The sequence below is a fragment of the Diorhabda sublineata genome, chromosome 11 (assembly GCF_026230105.1).
Source record: "Diorhabda sublineata isolate icDioSubl1.1 chromosome 11, icDioSubl1.1, whole genome shotgun sequence".
NCBI classification, from domain to species: Eukaryota; Metazoa; Arthropoda; class Insecta; order Coleoptera; family Chrysomelidae; genus Diorhabda; species Diorhabda sublineata.
Genome location: NC_079484.1, coordinates 6,538,268 through 6,557,191, shown reverse-complemented (window position 1 = coordinate 6,557,191; position 18,924 = coordinate 6,538,268). Strand labels below are relative to the sequence as shown.

Here is an 18,924-nt window from a genome sequence, read left to right as displayed (position 1 = left end):
CAGTGTAGTACGAGCATTGCTTATCCACAGCCCTTTGACCCTTTATTAATAAAACATGGAGGGTCTCAAGCCCTTCTAACATACATAAGCTTGTAGCCCTAAAAATTACCTTTAAAATGGTTTTTTCTAGGATGTGATATCTTCAAAATTAATGGAGTGACATAAAAAATAAGAATTTGAAAATTTTTTTGTGAATTATAGGATATGAAAAATTTTCAAATTTTGGCGCCCGGATTTTTTCTGTTAATGCTAAGTTGCCTGTAGTGTACCAAGAGATTATATACTTATAATATATACAGGGTATAGACAATTAAAAATTACCTCAAGTAGAGACAAGAAACTTTGATACCAAAAAGGATGCAAAATCTAAAAGTTGGCAGTCGTTAGATTTACTATTATTCACTCATTCTCTGCAAAGGGGTAGTTTTTAAGGGTTGAATAATAAAAATTAATAACCAAATAAATTTTATTGAAATCCTATGAATTTTTCGCAGAAAAAATGAAATTGCAATGTTTCAAATCGATTTTTTTCTATATTATTTTCATCAGAAGGGTAATTTTTAAAGATTTTTAATGGTCAATACTTCAAAATATATAAATTTTCTATTATACAATATGTTAAGATATTTAAGCTGCAAAAATGAAAAACATTTGAATTGAAAAAAAGTAGGAAAAACTAAAATATTGGTGTTTTTTGATTAAGGGGTGGTTTTCACTCCTTAAAAACAATTTGCATACCTAGCGACCATGTAGATCTTGATATGGAGGGTTAGATAAGCTCAATTCCAAATTTTCAGGAAAATCGGAGCTGCATTAAAGAATTCGGAGCTTTGACACGATTTTGAGCTTGAATGCCTGCACTATATTGGTTTTTATTGAATGAATGTGTTGTTTCTATTTTAAATTGTTTACTAAAAAAGGTTCTTTAAGTACTGGAAAATAGAAATAATTGTAAAATTTTCTGTTGGCTTGATTCGCTTCTGACTTTAGACAAGCTTTGAATGACCCTAACAACAAATCAATATTTTCATTAAAATCTGATTTATATTTCTGCGAAATTTGACCCGCCCGTTTTCAACGTTCATGTTATACATTTACAAGGGATTTTACATATTCATGAAGCACGAATAAGAGCCAGGCTATTGGAATATTATTAATCGCTATATCATGACTTAATTGTGGGAAAGGAATAGGGTATTGATTTTTTGGTATTATAATGAAATTGACAGGTCGAGTACGGGGTAGATGGAGGATGTGAATAGAACGTCGGGAAATTTGGAATATTTATCAATCATTTGGGTCCATCGGGTTCAGCGTTATTGCGTTAACGTCACAGTGGTGAAGGATGGAAAGTATTTAAATCATTGTTGGCATGATATATTTATTTAAATATTAATTACCTTCACTAAACTTTACTTTCTTTGTAAAATATGTGAAATTAAATATCTAGTAGTTCCTAGCTACGGTTTGTATGTGGGTGTTGGTATTTCATTAACTGTCGTCGCTACTCTGTTTGAGAGATATGACAACACTGTTATGTCATATGTCATATGTCATATATGACATGGTCATTATAAAGTTTGACATTTTTTAAAGTGAACGTACATACGAGTTGTATTTGAGTTGTTTATAAATACTTGAAACATTCATTCATGAAAAATTTTGGTGCATTGATTTTCTATGACTTTGGACGTGGATTAAACCAACAGCATTGTGTTGATCAATTCGCTTCGACTCTTGGTAATGAAGCATCATCTCGAGCCCACGTCTTTCGCTAGATACTTCGTTTTCGGACCAGTTGTTGCCCTCATTTTTTCATAATATCATAAAATAGTTCTATATTCTCTCCAATAAGTTGATTTTGCGTTGGTTTTTATCCTCAATAATACTAGGTTTTCCTGGTTTATTTAAACCAGTAACGAAGTTTGGTAATTTTATACTTTCGAGGTCCCCCAGGTTTTTGGCTCTAGAAAATAGAAAAATCATCCGATTTCGATGAACTTTTTTTTAAAATCTTCGTTATTTTGGCGGATTTATGAAGAAAATTATAGGAAATATTTCACCTGAAGATTTCATATAGTTTTATGACTTTAAAAACGCATTTCTTCGCATATAATCGTTTATAACTTTTGTACAAAGCATCAAACGGTGTTCATATATTTTTTCTTGTTAATCTATACAAAAAAACGAACATTTTAGAAAAAAACTGGAAAAATATTTGTTTATTCATTTTTTATCTTAAAGATTTCATATGGTTTTCTGACTTTAAATGTTATTATAAACGCATTATAAAATCGAAAAATCATCCGATTTCGATGAATTTTTTCTAAAAATCTCAGTTTTTATAGTAAGTTTATGTGAAAAATTATAAGAAATATCTCATTTTAAGATTTTATATGGTTTTATGACTTTAAATGTGATCATAAATGCATTTCTTGGGATATAATCGTTCATAACTTTTGTGCCAAGCATCAAACGAAGTTCATAGGTTTTTTTTGTTAATCTACAAAAGAAAAAAATGAATATTTTGAAAAATAAAAATCACATGATCATGTTTATTTGATTATTTTTTACAAAATCAACTTTTATCGTCAATAATGGTACATAAAATTTAATCTTTTAACAATCAACCTTAACATTTTATCAATGGTGAAAATTTTCTATTTTTCAAACTTTTAAGAATGATTTTGATCATATAACTTTAATGATTACTAAATAAAAAACGTACAAACGATTATATGTATGTGAGAAACGGTCAATTTTACGAGAAATTTACATTATTTTTAATTGTAAAAACATGATAAATCAACATTTTTGTATAAATTTTGTTTTCTAATTATTCGTTTTTTTATGTAGATTAAGGAAAAAAATATAAGAACTACATTTGATTATTTTGAAAAAAGTTATTAACGATTATACGTGAATGAGTGCATTTTCATGAACATTTAAAGCACTGAAAACCAATATAAGTTTTATTTTTTTTCCACTCTCATAATTTTTTTCGTAAAAACAAAGATTGTAAAAAAAAATTATCGAAATGGGATGATTTTTCGATTTTCCAAAAAACGAGGGGACCGCGAAAGTATAAAATTACCCAAAGTTTAGCTCTAAAAAGTGGACGTGATTTATTAAGGCCTAATTCGGAGTTAAAAAACGGTTACTTTTTATAAAATTTGTATGAGAATATTACTTTTTTCTTAGGTTTCTTATTTCGATAAATAAAGGATACCAAATAACAATATTTCAGTTTCAGTTAGTATATTATGTAGGCCTTATTTGTACCAAGTATCTTATACTGATTATTCATAAGTTTTTATGTGTACAAGACGGTTTTCCCGTTCAACTAAATAACCAGGACTTTCGAAAGCAAATCCGGCAACGCTGTATCGATAGATACGTTTATAGAGAGAGTGAGAGTTTACTATTTCTAATAGTCCGGAGAAGTAAAATCAAAAAATCAACTCACATACTCGATATTTTCCTTTGAAAAATGTTAGTTTCCATTATAAAAAGATACCACATAATCTAAAATCAAAGAAGGTAGTGACAGAATACTATGAGGAATTTTGAGTTCGTGACTGATTAAATCCAATTTGTAGATTAATTTTTTTCTTGTCTTAACACCACGTAATATGTATGTCATTTTACGCAGCCGCCATTTTGAATTTTCAAAATTAGAAAACACCAACATTCACCAACAAATATTTTCTTCATATTTTTGTACGTTTATAATTCATTTCGTCATTTCGATTAAACAAATTTTCAAATTGTTTCACAATTTTCATAAAACGGAGGATTCAGTTTTTTAAAATATACTGTTAAAGGCCGTAGCTAAGCCAGGATTTTGAAATATCAAAAATTTACTAGAGATTTTTATTACAGAATAAATTACATAGTAAATTTTTAAACCTTAAAACCACCTTCAGCTTTCCTGCTATAAAACAAAATCCATTTTATGTTGCTTTAAAAAAAACTCATCCAGCATATGAGTTAATGTGTTAAAAAACTCACGATGGACATTGAGCAAAGCCAAACGTCTCTCATTTGTGTTTCTGGGGTAGGATTTTAGTATTCTCAATGTCGAAAAAAACCTTTCACTTGTAGTAGCCGTTCCTGGCTGCGTGGCAAATAGTTTGAATAATTAGTTGACTGCTGGTGGACTGGTGTATATGAAATTACACATGATACAGAAATCTAAATGTAATCGACATCTGTGCATACTTGATTTCACTTCCTTCTCGTCCTGTCAATTCATCTTTTGTCGGCAATACGTATTGAAAAGATTACAAATTTCAATAGAACGAGATTTTAGTTGTTGGATAATTCCATCCAAGAATACAGCTATTCTGTAATAAACTTTTGGGTTTCAGGTTTCTACATTACACTTCAAATTTTGTAGATCAGCCTTTGCCTGTACTTGCTCAAATATTTGTTTGACTTGTCTTTCAGTGTCAATAGTTTATCTTCAACTGCATTTGCAAGTCCAAATGTTCTGTCAAACTGTCAATGATTGCCTCGTACAACTCCATAAAAACAGAGACACAGTCATGACGGTCAATCTCAATCTTGTAGGTCATACTACGTTGTTACTTGTGGTTACTTTTGACTCAATGGACGTTTAATATTTCGGGTGGAAGGTGTAAACAGTATTGATGACACCCTATCAATTTCTACGGGAGAGAGTCATGCACGTGCGCACCGTAGTCCTTCACGCCCTATCTCGTCGAAACGACGGATGAACGGGAGCCACTACAAGACATCCCATGCACCTACTTTTCTATTATGTTTATCGTACGGGTTAAATAGTAAAATATGATTATAGTAAAGATTCAATTAAAGGTTTTTTAGCAATTATTTTGTCTTCTCGTATGTAATCCCTTTAATCTTACTCGATTTTAGGACCTTTTTTACGAACGCGTGGTCATAGCGGGTTGTAGCCCGATAAACACTTACGTGGCTACGCCGCTGGTTATGGGGTATAAGATTTTCCAAAATTCTGATGTCTACAATTTTTTCGAGCACAAATGAAAAAGTTAATGAGCAAAAAAGACTAGATTCTTCATATTACGGCAATCCTGACGAGGTCCATACCAGGATAACCCTATTCAAAATACGTTAATTTTTTATCGTGTTTTCCCGATCATATCCATAAAATGAACTTCTCAACTTTGATAAATATTCCTCATCCTGACTTTTGTTTAGAGGCAAATAGAGGCAAACACCGTTTATTTTAGCTCTATAAAAGGTTATTAGTTTTTTTTTAACTAAAAATAATCAGGCAATTTAAAACAAAATAAAAAAAAGAATTTGCTCCAGTGGCGTAAAAAATAATGGGATAAAAGTGACAACTAACCCTGACAGCGCGCCACTGGTTAAATTTTTCCAAAGTTTATGTTAAAATATCACTTTATTAAGGAGCTTATTGCTCACCAAATTAAAAAATTGTGTGTGTATGTGTCAGCTCCGACGCACGACTGGAGTTTACTCCTTAAGTTCGATAGTCTAACCAGACGCAAAAAGAGTTTATTTAACTTAAAAAAGATTGGTTGATTGCCAGAATATTTTGGGCTTCCTTCATTAATTTTTTTTCAATCTGTGAGCTCGCTGTCTCTCGGCTGGAGTTTTTGGAGGTTTAGATTTTTTCCTAGTCAAAAAATATAAAAAAAAAAATTAGAAAATTTATAAATGCATAATTATAAAAATTTTAACCTACTTTAAGAAAATTGATGAAAAAAGGTTTTTATAAACATTTTTTTAAAATTATTATAATTAATTTTTTATTTAAAATATAATATTATCTTAATAATTAACAAAAATGGTTATAAAAATTAATTAAATAAGCTAAAAAATAACTTTTCGAACGAAAATTATATAAAAACATTATTATAATGAAAAAATATTGTCGATTTTTCTGATAATATTATCGAATTATTGACTACAGTTGTTAATATTTAAAAATTATTTTTAAAATAAATCATAATAACGTGGAAGAATTTATAGACATCGACAAAAAAAATAATTTTTGGTTAGGTTAGAAATTTTCCTTTTTATATGGATGCGCTCGATAATTCATATTGGGTTGATTATCTAATTTTATGTGTTGTTTTCAAATATATATTTATATGAACTACATCGATAATTATTAAAATATTTAATAAATACAAATTGCACATGCTCATACATATAATATATGAATTATAACGTACCTTGCAACCACGTGTTTATTAGATGCTCCGGCAATATCATCTACACCTCTTTCTGCCATAGTTATTTGAAAATACTTTCAGTTCACTTTAGAGGAACACAATTATAATAAAACTTCACAATGACAGCAATATAAGTATGTTGACACTGACAAATTAGAAAGTTGCGCATCATAGGATGCGCACCAAAAACGTAACGAGGTCATTCATGGACAGATTTTACTCCTCACATTTTTCTCATACCGGGCCCCTTATATATGCAAATCGATTCTTAAGGAGTAAACTCCAAAAAAATTAAAGCCGTTCTCGATTTATGGCAAATTGTTATTTAAAATTTTGAACACCCTATATCTCAGCAACTAGGCTCCTATATTATCAAAATGAATAATTTCTTGAGATTTCTCTATGGTCGGTCGAATATAGAAACACCCTGTATATTCTTAATAAGGATATATGAAAATAATGTTTCTCTTGATTGATTATTATTCAATTTTTTCTATTTATCGTAATATATTTTCGATTAGGGTGAAAAGTTGGTGATGGTTTCCTAGCTTCCCCAGACTATAAAGCAAGTATTAGTTTGTAGTATATACCTACAAATTTTTTTCTAATAATTTAATTAATGAAGTTTTTATTACTAAATTAAATTTAATTTCTATGATGGATATATTAATTAGCTTCGATAATTTTTTATTTATATATGAAAATAGCCCCAAGTGCGAATTAATGTAATCAAATAAACCATTTTATTCGCACTATATATTTTTGATATTAACTACAAAAGATAACCTCCGCATAGATGTGGTAGTTGAGCTTTTATTTCGCAACGATTTCACCAAGCACATAAAATATTTTGGGTCATTAAATTTTAAACACTTATAAAAGGTTTTATGTAGTATTGTATTTAAGAATTACATCACGTATCATCGGTGCAGAAACTATTTTCTTGTCTTTCATTGTTCCGTGTAGTACAATAAAATATTGACGTTGCACGTTGTATAAAATCAACACATTCATTCATTAAACACGTTATTACTTTCATTAAATAGTATTTGGAGTGCACCTGATATATTCCAACGCCTGGCAACTGCGCATTGTTTGTTTTTTTCTCGACGCTGTGTGATTGGCCAGCATGTGACTTGAGCACCAGTTTAGCAGTCACTAGAAAGCGTTACATAGACAGTTTATCGATAGATGTGATATGGGCAGAGTTGAAATTTCGCGTTGAAGCACATTTACGTTTATCTGACATTTAAACATCATTGTTGTGAATGAATACAAAGAAAATAAAATTAATATTCAAGTGCCTGAGAATTTTGATCGTTTATAGTGTTTGAGTGTGTACTTTTCGATGTGGTTACGTGTTTTGTTATCGTTTTATTCGAATTTTAATTAGAAATGTGATACTGAGACAGTGCTTTTTCGAATATTAACATTCTTGGATTAATACAGCTCATTTATATTCAAAAGGTCAGTCACAATCCGCTTTTATTGCTGAAGAATTTGAAATTTTTGTACAAATAATTAGTATTGCAAAAAATATAAATCTGGTTTAACAAGTTTCCATATTTTGAGGTAGTGGAATGTTGTTTAAATGCCATTATCACATCAAATAGTTGCTATACATTTAGTTATTTGTTTTTACTTGTTTATCAAGATTTTAATGCTAAGAAACTGTTGTTTTTTTGAATTGCTTTATTCCTGCGAACTAATCATTTTTCGATTCAATTTCTATTAGATCAAAGTATCTTTTCTGAATATACTTCATACACGGATGACCTCCTTGGAAGTCGATTCATGAAAGTTTTATTGGCATTCGTATCTTTATAGAAGTTTTTTCAACATATTTTCCCAACAAGAATAGTAGTTATATATTCTAATATTACCTTACTTTTTATGTTTGTTCACCACCTATCTCTTAACCCAAATTCCAATGCGTAGCTGAATCTATTATGTTGCTGGAAGTCAACGTTGTGTGAGGCTATTCACTTACTTTGTCACATTAAATAATACATTGCATTCGGTGTTAAAGTTGAATAAAATTCTTTTTACCCTTATTTGTATTTTTTATTTTTATTCTATAGATTACAATATAAAAAAAATAACATTATTGGTAATTATACACTTTCGCGGTCACCTGGTTTTTTGGTTAGGTTAGGTTAGGTTAGGTTGGCTCTAGAAAATCGAAAAATGGGTGGATTTTAATGATCTTGGTCTCAAAATGTTCCATTTTACGGCGGGTTTATAAAAAAAATACGAAAATTAAAAAAAAATAAATATTTTTTACAGTTTCATGACTTTAAATGCAAACTATTAACATTGAAGAATATAGTACGAAACTATTCACGAAAATTGATTTGTTTTTCATCGATTTCATTTTAAGCTATAAAAACTGAAAAAATCATTCTTGTTGGATTTTTCTTTAAATTGTTTATTAATTTATGTAGAATACAAAAAAAAATATAAGAACCTTATCTGATAATGAGATAATTTTTTGTAAAGGATTATTTTGCAAAACCGTTTTTTTTACGATTTAAAACTATGAGAAATTTTCATTCCAGCTATTTCTAGTAATTTTTTTTATAAATCCGCCGTAAAATGGAACATTTTGAGACCAAGATCATTAAAATCCATCCATTTTTCGATTTTCTAGCGCCAAAAAACCAGATGACCATGAATGTGTATAATTACCACATTATTAAATTAATTTATAATACAAAAATATTCGAAGTAATGCCCATCGTATTCTATTATTTTAACGTTTAGACCTTTGGGACTTTTTTATTTGATGCAAAACATGCCACGCAGCATTTTCAACATCTCCTCCACGCAATATTAATCTGACGGTGCAAGGTCTGGACTAAATGCTGGATGTGGTAGAAGTTCAATAAAGTTCTTTGAACTTATTATTCTCTGGTTATATTGCTCGACCATCTGGAATGATCCTACCATACACACAATAAGAATTTAAAAAGCAAGCACAGGAGGAAAACCCTTTAACACTCGAGTGGTACCTGTCGCCTGGGCATCTCCTCGGTGTGCATGAGAAAATTCTGCCTGTCAAATAGGTGTTGCAAAAACTGCTCTAGATTGGATCTAGATGTTTGACTGTTCGAAGGGCATAGTCAGGTCGACGACCTTCCTTCTATGTTCTAAGCCGTCCAAGTTTATGGTCGCCCCTTGAGGGCCTATAAGTCGACTTGCTCTCTCCTTTATTGCATCGTCAGTGTATGCTTGTGAGCCGAGCTCCAAATGTCCGAGCAATATTACAAAGATGGACGAATATGAACTTTGTAGAGAATAAGATGTTGCGATGTGGCATCTTATCGCATTGCAAGGAGCTGTTGACATCTCTTCTCTACTCGACGTTTCGATTATATCTCGATTAATTCGAACGGCACTAATCGATTACTTTTGTAGATCTCAACCAATGATTTTAAATGGCGATGTATGGTACCTTTAAAGGTCTATGAGATCCCAACAGTCGGAGAGTACTGGTACAAGGTTGGTTGTGACTTACACCTGAGTGAGAGGCGGCTTTTCTAAAAGCCCGTGTGACTTCAGGCGAGCTCTCTTGAAATATCGCAGTAAATTTCATCTTTCCCGCTAATATGGCGTAAGTCCGTACTGAACTGGCCAATGCAATCGATGTGAGGTGATTGAGAAGAAGCCTTTTCAAGTTTCTGTATTACGTATTTCTAAATGCGACAAGAGAATTGCACATGACATGGTCTCGACAAGTTTTCTACTACTTCTCTAGTAACCTCAATATCCTATGATATGATATGAGAAAAATTAAACCAATGCTGTGCCGTTCGCTCATTTCCGGTGTCTTTCCTTCCAATTTCACATATGTCGCTTTCCCATTTATTAAGAACGTGGTGCATCATACCCATGGACTCGACGTTCATGAGCTTGGCACACAAGAATCAATTGGAACAAACTTCGGTATGTTTTGTGTCAAATGTCAAATTTGAAAGCTTGTCACAAATTATTTGTTGTTTTGTGGTCGTGTCCGAAATACAAGATACTACAGTTTGTGTTTAAAGTACAATTTCAAAGCTCATGGACCCCAAACATTTTTCTGGTGTTGGAGAGGACAAGGGAGATCTGTATTCGACGCACATATCTTAAAAACTGCAATTTGCAACGTGGGTTTGAAGCGTTGCGCTCCCATGTTCTCACATCGTTTAATTGGAAAGCAACTTCATGTTTATCGCGCTCCATATTATTTATTATAAAAACGTACTACTTCGACAATAAACGAGATGTTAAGAGAATGTACTCTGCATAGAATTTGATACAAATCTTAACATGTTACGACATGTTTTAATTGAGACGTAGGAATTTTCACATACGAAAACCGACATTACTTTCAAGATACCCTTACAAATATTTTTTTCAAGGGACACCTTCGAAATATATATTTATAAACATCGTTCCAGTTACTGATAAAGTGATGTTCTTGAATTTGCTTTATATATGTCACCGTCTGATTGTGAACATCGTTAGTTTATAATCACTCTCGCGATATTATAAACTGACGAATAATTTCAATCATATTTAAAGTAACATTTTTAGTGTATAAGAAACTTGTGCAATATTATTATTTGTGATTTGTGAGGCTATATCCAATTATAACAATGTCCGAAATTGAACCGATCCTTCCGCAAAACTCACCAGTTATTGTGGATGAAGAACAATTTACCATTACAGAGGGTACAGTGCAAATAGTAAAAAGTTGGAATGGACAAGTGAAAAAATACGAAGTTTGATCAATTCAGCTAAATCTCAGGGAAGCCGCCCAACAAATAATGGTATTATGAATGTTGGTAACCAAAAGGATTTAATAATAAAAATAAAACAGATCTCAGATCCAGTAGTACCAATAATTTCAACAGAGGCATATTACCAAATAATATTCGACGCACATATTGCGCTACAGGTCATGGACGACGAGACGAAATTGTTCACGCCTTGAGAAATAAATATGTGGTACCAATATTTGCGATAACAATATTTCTTATCCTGTGTAAGACATGTCTTTCAAAGAAAAGCTTTCCTAAAACAGGGATTGTCGTAAAGCCGTTGATTTCTGACGACTTTAATCGAAGATGTCAGGTAGATCTTGTGGACTTTCAAACATCTCCAGATGGAAAGTACAAATGGTTACAGCAATATCAGGATCACTTGACAAAATTTTGCTTTTTGCGACCATTAAAAAGCAAGCAGGCAAAAGAAGTGGCAGTCGAGATTCTTAAGATATTTTTAGAAGCTGGCTGTCTACATATTCTTCAAAGTGATAATGGACGTGAGTTTACTGCATACGTATTATAAATCATTAGTTTGTGGCCTGCTTGTAAGATTGTCCATGGGAGATCTAGATATCCTCAAAGCCAATGAAGTATAGAACGTTCAAACCAAGATGTAAAAAATATGATTCGAGCTTGGATGGTGGATAACAAATCTACTAATTGGTCTATAGGCTGCTATTTCGTTCAATTTCAGAAAAAATCGTCTTACCATTCAACAATTGCAAGGACTCCATATAAAGCCTTGTTTGGAGAGGATCCACAACTAGGACTCTCGTCCACGTGTTTGTCTAAAAATATTGTATCCAATTTAGAAACTGAAGAAGACATGGAGAGAGTTTTTGAGGAGACTAATAACGATGACTAGCGAAATAATTCACAAAAGGGCCAATAGGCGAATGAACAAGAAGAAATACCTATATTAGGCCAGCAAATAGATGTCCAAGATCAAAACAATATTTCAAACAGTCCTGAAATGCCTCCTGAAGTACGTGTGAAACCTGTGATAATTTTGGATATTATACATAAATCGGATAATGAAGAGGAAGAAATATCTGCAGTTAGGTTTGACACACTGATTCTTCTTTCGGCGGATAAGGCATGAAACAGTGCAATTGCACAAAGGACAATGTGTGTCTAACAAATGTCATTGTAAAAAAGCTAACTTTTTATGTAATTCCAGATGTCACAGTTCTCTGACTTGTAGCAATAAATGAACATTTTTAATTGCTGATTTTTTTATTTTGCTACTACACACAATTAATTGTGAATTTTCTTTTCTTGCCTCTCACGTTTGTTTCTCAACACCATGGACACAGAACGAGCTACCGCCAAGACCCACCAATCGGGGCCGGTTCATCTATCGAGAAATAATACGTAAAATTGTAAATGGTTTAATCGAAGAGGTCAGATAGATCTTGTGGACTTTCAAACATCTCCAGATGGAGAGTACAAATGATTACTGAAGTATCAGGATCACTTGACAAAATTTTGCTTTTTGCAACCATTAAAAAGGCAAAAGAAGTGGCAGTCGAGATTCTTAATGCGTATCAAAAGAAATCATTAGTTTGTGGCCTGCTTGAAAGATTGTCCATGGGAGACCTAGATATCCTCAAAGCCAATGAAGTATAGAACGTTCAAACCAAGAATATGGTGTGTTATATTTGCAATAAAGAAGCTTCTGGAGCACATACATGTATAAAATGAAAACAGGTGGTTCACACAATATGTTGAGTTGTGTCAGAAGAAAATGAGGGTTATGGCTCACAATTGCTATGTAATCTGTGTCTGAATCCACCAATCGGGGCCGGTTCATAATTTGACGGATGATAAAACCGGATATATTATGAACCCTGCATGTTATTTCGCAATTTGACGATTCGACATTGACAGATTGTAAACTATCGAGAAATAATTATGTAAAATTGTAAATGGTTGGTTGCAGTTCACAATTATTCGTCAGTTTGTAATATCGCGAGAGTGATTATACGGGGAGATATACATCAAGCAGTAGTAAACTCGTTTAAAAAGCAGGTAGATGACCTTTTGGTATGGTCAACTCAGCTTTTAGGGTGCTATTTTAAAATTAAAAAAACCTAGACTAACCCAAAAGTGTTAAGAACTCTAACGACTGATTAAAGATTAATATCAAGATATTTTTATGTTGAAACTATAAACCTCAGTAACTGCCGCTTATGGAAATTAATAGTAGATACTCATTTAAAGGGAATAAATAATATTTAAGGTTCAAAAAATCACAGAAAACGGAAACAACTCGCTATTCGCACTGGCCTACCAGGGTAAAAAGGATCAAATCATTTATAACTACGACCAGAATAACTCCGAATAAAAATGAACGTGATCCTGGTTAGTTGCCCAACATAACGATTTTCGAATTTTGATAATAGCTTGTTAGAAGTTGCTTTAAGCATTTATGTATTTACAAAGAAGATTATAAAAATTACTCTATGTTTAAAAACCGAAACGTGTGTTTTAATTTTACAATTACATGATCAGGTTAATCGGATATTTGACAAGCTTATATAGTAGTACGTAGCTGCGTAAAGTCTCGTGAAGCCAGTTTTCTAGTTTTTTTTTCAACTATAATTAATCAACTTTATATTTAGACGGAGGACGCGTACTTGCATCTAACAAAAATTGAGGAAAAAATATCTCAATGTTCCTAGTTCCTTTATTTTAATTACTATATACCAGGGATATACCGAAATATACTACAATGGCAACCATTTTGGCGGTCGGAAAAGACTACAAAGAAACTAATATGAAATTACAAACGTCCATTAACACCTGAACTAATAGATGGCATATCAAGTTGAACGAAAACAAATCATGTTAATTTTACGAACAAACTAAATCAAAATATTCTAGTAGAAATAATAAATTCCTTATACTAACAATGCAAAGTATTTGGTAACGTCAGATTAGGAACTCCAAATGTGTACACACAACAAACTGTTTTTGAACAAACATATTACGTACAGCTTTGGGGTTGTGCCAGTAAAAGTAACATTCAAGTGATACAACGTTTCCAAAATAGAGTATAAATAGGGACCCCAATGTAGAAACTGTTGATCAGACTATAGCCAAATTGGCCAGTGGCCATGATCAACGGATACTACAACATGGGAACGTTGAGGTTATTCAATGCTTCGACAATGACAATTTAGTGAGGAGGCTTAATGGAATCAAGACGTTTGAGTTAGCGAAGATCGCGTAAACGGTAAGGTATACTAATGAGTAGGACATTGTGATTCCACGTTAGTTCAGTTAGGCTAGAAAAAATTGCTTATGGATCTTCATGATCAGATTGTGATGCAATGGAAACAACATATAAGTCAAATGACAAACGATAGATTGGTAAACATAGCAAGGGGTTTATCTCCAATTGGAACACGAAGTAGTGATCGACTACGAAAGAGGTGGAGTGATACCTAGAGTCAGGATCAAGAAAGATATCGAACAAAACTATTTTGCATATTAGCATTTCAATACTGTCATAAATTATTTTTTTCTAACGAGAAAAAAGTGTAAAAAATAAAATGAGTCGGATGGGAATTAATAAATTTGAGTTTAGTACTTTCAAAATTGAGTCCTATACCCATTATAATCGTGAGAAAATTGAGATAAGAACTCTTCCAAATAACGAAAAGTTTGTTCGTTTTAAATGTGACACACTGTAAAATAAATAGCGAATGAATGAGGGGGCCTCCTAATTGACATCGCGTTGTAGATAATAATTTATGTATTTCAAAGTTTCTATAAGTAGTTGTGTCATTGTATTAATATCCTGTTATGGTATTTATAAAAAACTTTTATCGTTTCGAAATGTTTCAAAACAATCTAATCAACACATAGTGCCAAGATTGTTTTCATAACAAAAACAAATATTAGTAATACCTTGGATAATGATGTCTTATCACTTATCACACAAATATTTCACAAAATGGAAAAAACAAATATACGAGGATGATCCCAGAAATACCTGACCTAAAAAATAAAACGGCGGGTGTAATTTGGGCGCTAACCATCCTTCTTTACCTGTCTGACCAAGAAGGGTAGATAGTCCGACGTGTATTTTCGGCGCTAAGAAGTGCAGGTAGGTCGAGTCATAAAATAACCCAATAGTGGGAAAGTTGATAGATTTTTAAGTAGATTAGGTTAGGTTAGGTTATGTAAATCTCTTATTTTATATGTAATATGTACTTAAGTACTAAATAAAAATATAAAGAAATATAAAATTTACTCTATTCTGTAGAGGGTTACAAAAATGTTGTGAGGAAACTTTATTAAGGGCAGATTTTTCATTTAAAAAAAGTGCAAAGTAGCCCCCTCTAACGGTAAATTTTTTCAGACCTTAAGTGATAATAGGTCATTTCTCTTATAGGAAAATCTAAAAATACAAAAATATATCTTATTATAAATGTCGGTGATTTAATAAATAACTGTATTTCATAAATCATGTACTTCAATCGGTTAGCGCCCAAAATACACATAGGATTAAAATGACCCTTCGGTCTTGGCGCCTAGTTTACATGTTGTAAAAAGTACATTAATCCTTTAGCGTTCAAATTACATCCGCCCAAAAAAATACAAGTTTGCATGGAATGGAATGGAAACATCTTCACTTTGTGGATTCTCTTCAATATTTCTGGAGTCGTCACCTAATTTGGTCGACCACTACGATTCTGGTTTTCCCAGGTCGTATGGCCTCGTTTAAACTTTGCTATCCAATATTTTACTGTTGATTAGGAATAAGCAGTCTCACCCAAATTAGAATCTAGTTCAGTTTTTTTATTGGTTGATCTAACGCCTTTCAAATAAATGTACTGTATCCCAAACGATGACCAATTTCTTCAATGTTAACAAATTATGTACTTTCTAATACAGTGGTATTTCTCAAGCAACTACCGCCATCTCTAGGTCAGGCCAGGTACTTCTGGAACCATCCTTGTGTATATAATATAAGAGGCGGACTGAAAAACTCGTTCGCTAGTAGCATAGAACAAATTTTTTTTCATAAAATTTGATTTTATCATTCAATATAAGGTTTGTTCCAACTTGTTAATCTGAGCCGTCCATGGGGCGGTTATTGGAAGAGTTTAAATAATTCCGCCAAATCTCCGGCTAAGCACGGTTCTTGTAACAGTATTTGATATCAACCAAGTATCGAAAAGACCGTCCCGGAAATGAATCGTTCGCATAACTATAAATGCCCTGCTGGAAGGTTTTTGATGGGTTTGAACGAACCTATAATTGATTTCGAAAACATATAATGAATATGACGATTATACAATTTTTTGATATCGTTTTGACAATACCATTTATCTTTAGCCATCAAATAGGCTTCAGTTTCCGTAATAACCTGTCCATTTGCGAAAAATTTCTATCCAGGGAGTATCCTCTTGAGGTCTGAGAATAGTAAAATCGCTGAGGGCCAGATCTGGAGAATACGATAGATGTAGAAGCAATTTATGCAATTTTGCGTTTTCTTTGATTTGTGACATGATGCACAACAACATTTCCTTCTACTTCAAACGAGGCGATTTTTTCTACAAATTGATGCCGATTTTTGTGCATTTTCACGATTTCGAGTGCAGTCCACTGTCGATCAGACTCCACTGTGAAATAATGAATATATAATAAATAAATAGAGGTTTGTTGTCACATATTTTGTTATTGAATCTTTCTTCAAGTCTGTTCTTAGATGTGTGTCAAATGAATAAATGTCGTGATTTCGCTGTGTCTTCGTTCTAATTATTATTTGGTGATGATAACAGATTTTATTGTTAAATAAGATAGAGCTGACACGATATTATTGTATAAGCAAAATAATCATGTAATATTTAATAATAACTGGGTTATGTCTGAAAGAATAGAATTCATCCTGGTCAATAATAAAATATGTATATTAAATGTTTGACCGTTCCTTTTTTTAGGGAGGAATTTTCCTATTATTTTGATTATACATTTTCGTAAATATATACGAAGTTTTCAAAACTAATAAACATTTTAAATTTATCATTTTTGATAATAAACATTGTTTAAATAGATGCGTACGTTTAAACAATATTTTACGGCTTAAGTATTGACGTAAAATCGTCGAGATTTAAACAATGACGCCAGTGCCGGCGCCAATTAATGTCGTGTCGAGAGGATTAACCTCCGAAAAACATAATTGAAGTCTATTTGTATTCCTTAATCATCACGCATACGATATTTTTATAATTTCTCATTCAAATGTTTAGCACAATATTTTATAAAATGTAATTCGATAAAAAAAAGGACGAATCGCCCATAAAAATGGCAACATTGCTTACAAAATTAGCGTTAGTGGAATTTTATTGATGATTTGCGTATTTGGCAAGTATACGAGCTTTGGGTAACGTACTTTTCACGGACGAGTCCAAATTTTGTTTATGTTTACGTTTTTTGGTGTATGAGATGGTGAGAAGCATAACACCTCCAACAAATTTTGGAGGAGGGTCTATCATGTTGTTTCGTACAATATCTTCAAGGGCTCACACAGAATTGACCGTGTCAGATAGATGATCGTTGAATTGACCTTGGCCGGTTGCTGACTTCGATCAGACGTTGACCTTTGCCTTGACCGGTCGATGACCTTGGCTTTAACCGGTCATTGCCCCACCTCCTGTACCTATAGGTACATTACAGAGATTCTAGAGCTAAATTACCTTATACCCCTTTTATAGGCAATGATGATATGTTAATATATGATAAGGCACGTCTCCATATCACAAGAATAGTAAACAAGTACATTCAGTAGGTAAATATTGTAGTTTTAGACTGGCTTACACACATCCCGGACTTGAACCCTATTGACCATGCGTTCCATTACCTAACACGAGTACAATATATTAATTTTATATCACTTTATCTCTGTTATTAATTTAAACACCGAAAATAGTTGAGACTATCTGGAAACATTCATATATATAAAAATAGTTAGTGTTTTTTTGGCGGAGTGTATATCATATACAAATTTCTTCCACCTTTTTGGTATACAACGAAGCCTATAGCTTAGGTAATGCTCCTATGAGAAAAAAAACTACTCCAGAGGTCCTTCCGGCTGCCTCCTCCTCCTTATAGGGAAATATCGATTCAGGAAGCAACTTATTAGATTCAGCTAAAACTAACGAATGTAGATTCTGTGGTAAGGAGGAAGAAGCACCAATATACGTAGTATTACAATTATATGTTAGGTATGCTTCGGAAAAGAAAACCAGAAGAAGCAAAAATCTAACCTCCTCCAGAACAAATAGTGGAGTTCATTAGATTAGGTTGGCCAACCTGAAGTTTTGATACAGAGTAATGCAATGGAATATTAACCCTAATCTACGTCTTCAACGAATTTTTTTGTAATTAGTTTTATATAATTTGAAAAAAAACTGTCTTTTATAATGCAATGCATTATTTTTCAGTTTGATCGAATTGGTGGTCCCTGTATGTTTAAGTACAGATTATTGTCTTTGAATTGTTTCGACAAACAATTTAACAAATGATGAATACCATATTTAATGTTTTATTAATTTTCAGAAATTCTTAAAAATATGAATATATTTTTAGTGAATACACTTAACGCGTTCAACGCCATCTCTATCGTTCTAACTAAGACTCGTTACCGTGATAGCTCGACGTCACAAAAGATGACACTGCTTGCGACTGCGTGATGCCCTGTACACCCATAAAATATCGGCCAGACCAGCTTTAACCATAACGTGGTAGCAATTAATTTTACAACGAAACAAGCAATTTTTTACAATTCAGATTTTATAATACAAGTTACAGTCAATGTTGACAAAAACGCAATTATAATTCCCGTAACGTATTTCTCAATCTAAACTATTAAATTATTATGAAGAACTTAAATG

The 18,924-nt window shown here is 32.3% G+C and overlaps 2 protein-coding genes across 3 annotated transcripts in view; one reads left to right on the top strand and one right to left on the bottom strand.

The window, feature by feature from the left end:
* LOC130450431 (axoneme-associated protein mst101(2)-like) overlaps window positions 1–11,845 on the bottom strand; it is a 35,019-nt gene extending 23,174 nt beyond the window's left edge. Inside the window, exon 1 of the mRNA XM_056788804.1 lies at window positions 11,727–11,845. Within this exon, the coding sequence (XP_056644782.1) occupies window positions 11,727–11,845 (119 nt within the window). The remainder of the gene's footprint in view (window positions 1–11,726) is intronic.
* The window catches only part of LOC130450358 (uncharacterized), a 133,281-nt gene continuing 121,701 nt past the window's right edge, over window positions 7,345–18,924 (top strand). Inside the window, exon 1 of one of the 2 annotated variants that reach the window (XM_056788711.1) lies at window positions 7,345–7,673. The gene's annotated coding sequence lies outside the window, so the exon portion shown is untranslated. The remainder of the gene's footprint in view (window positions 7,674–18,924) is intronic. The other variant, XM_056788712.1, reaches the window with a different exon arrangement.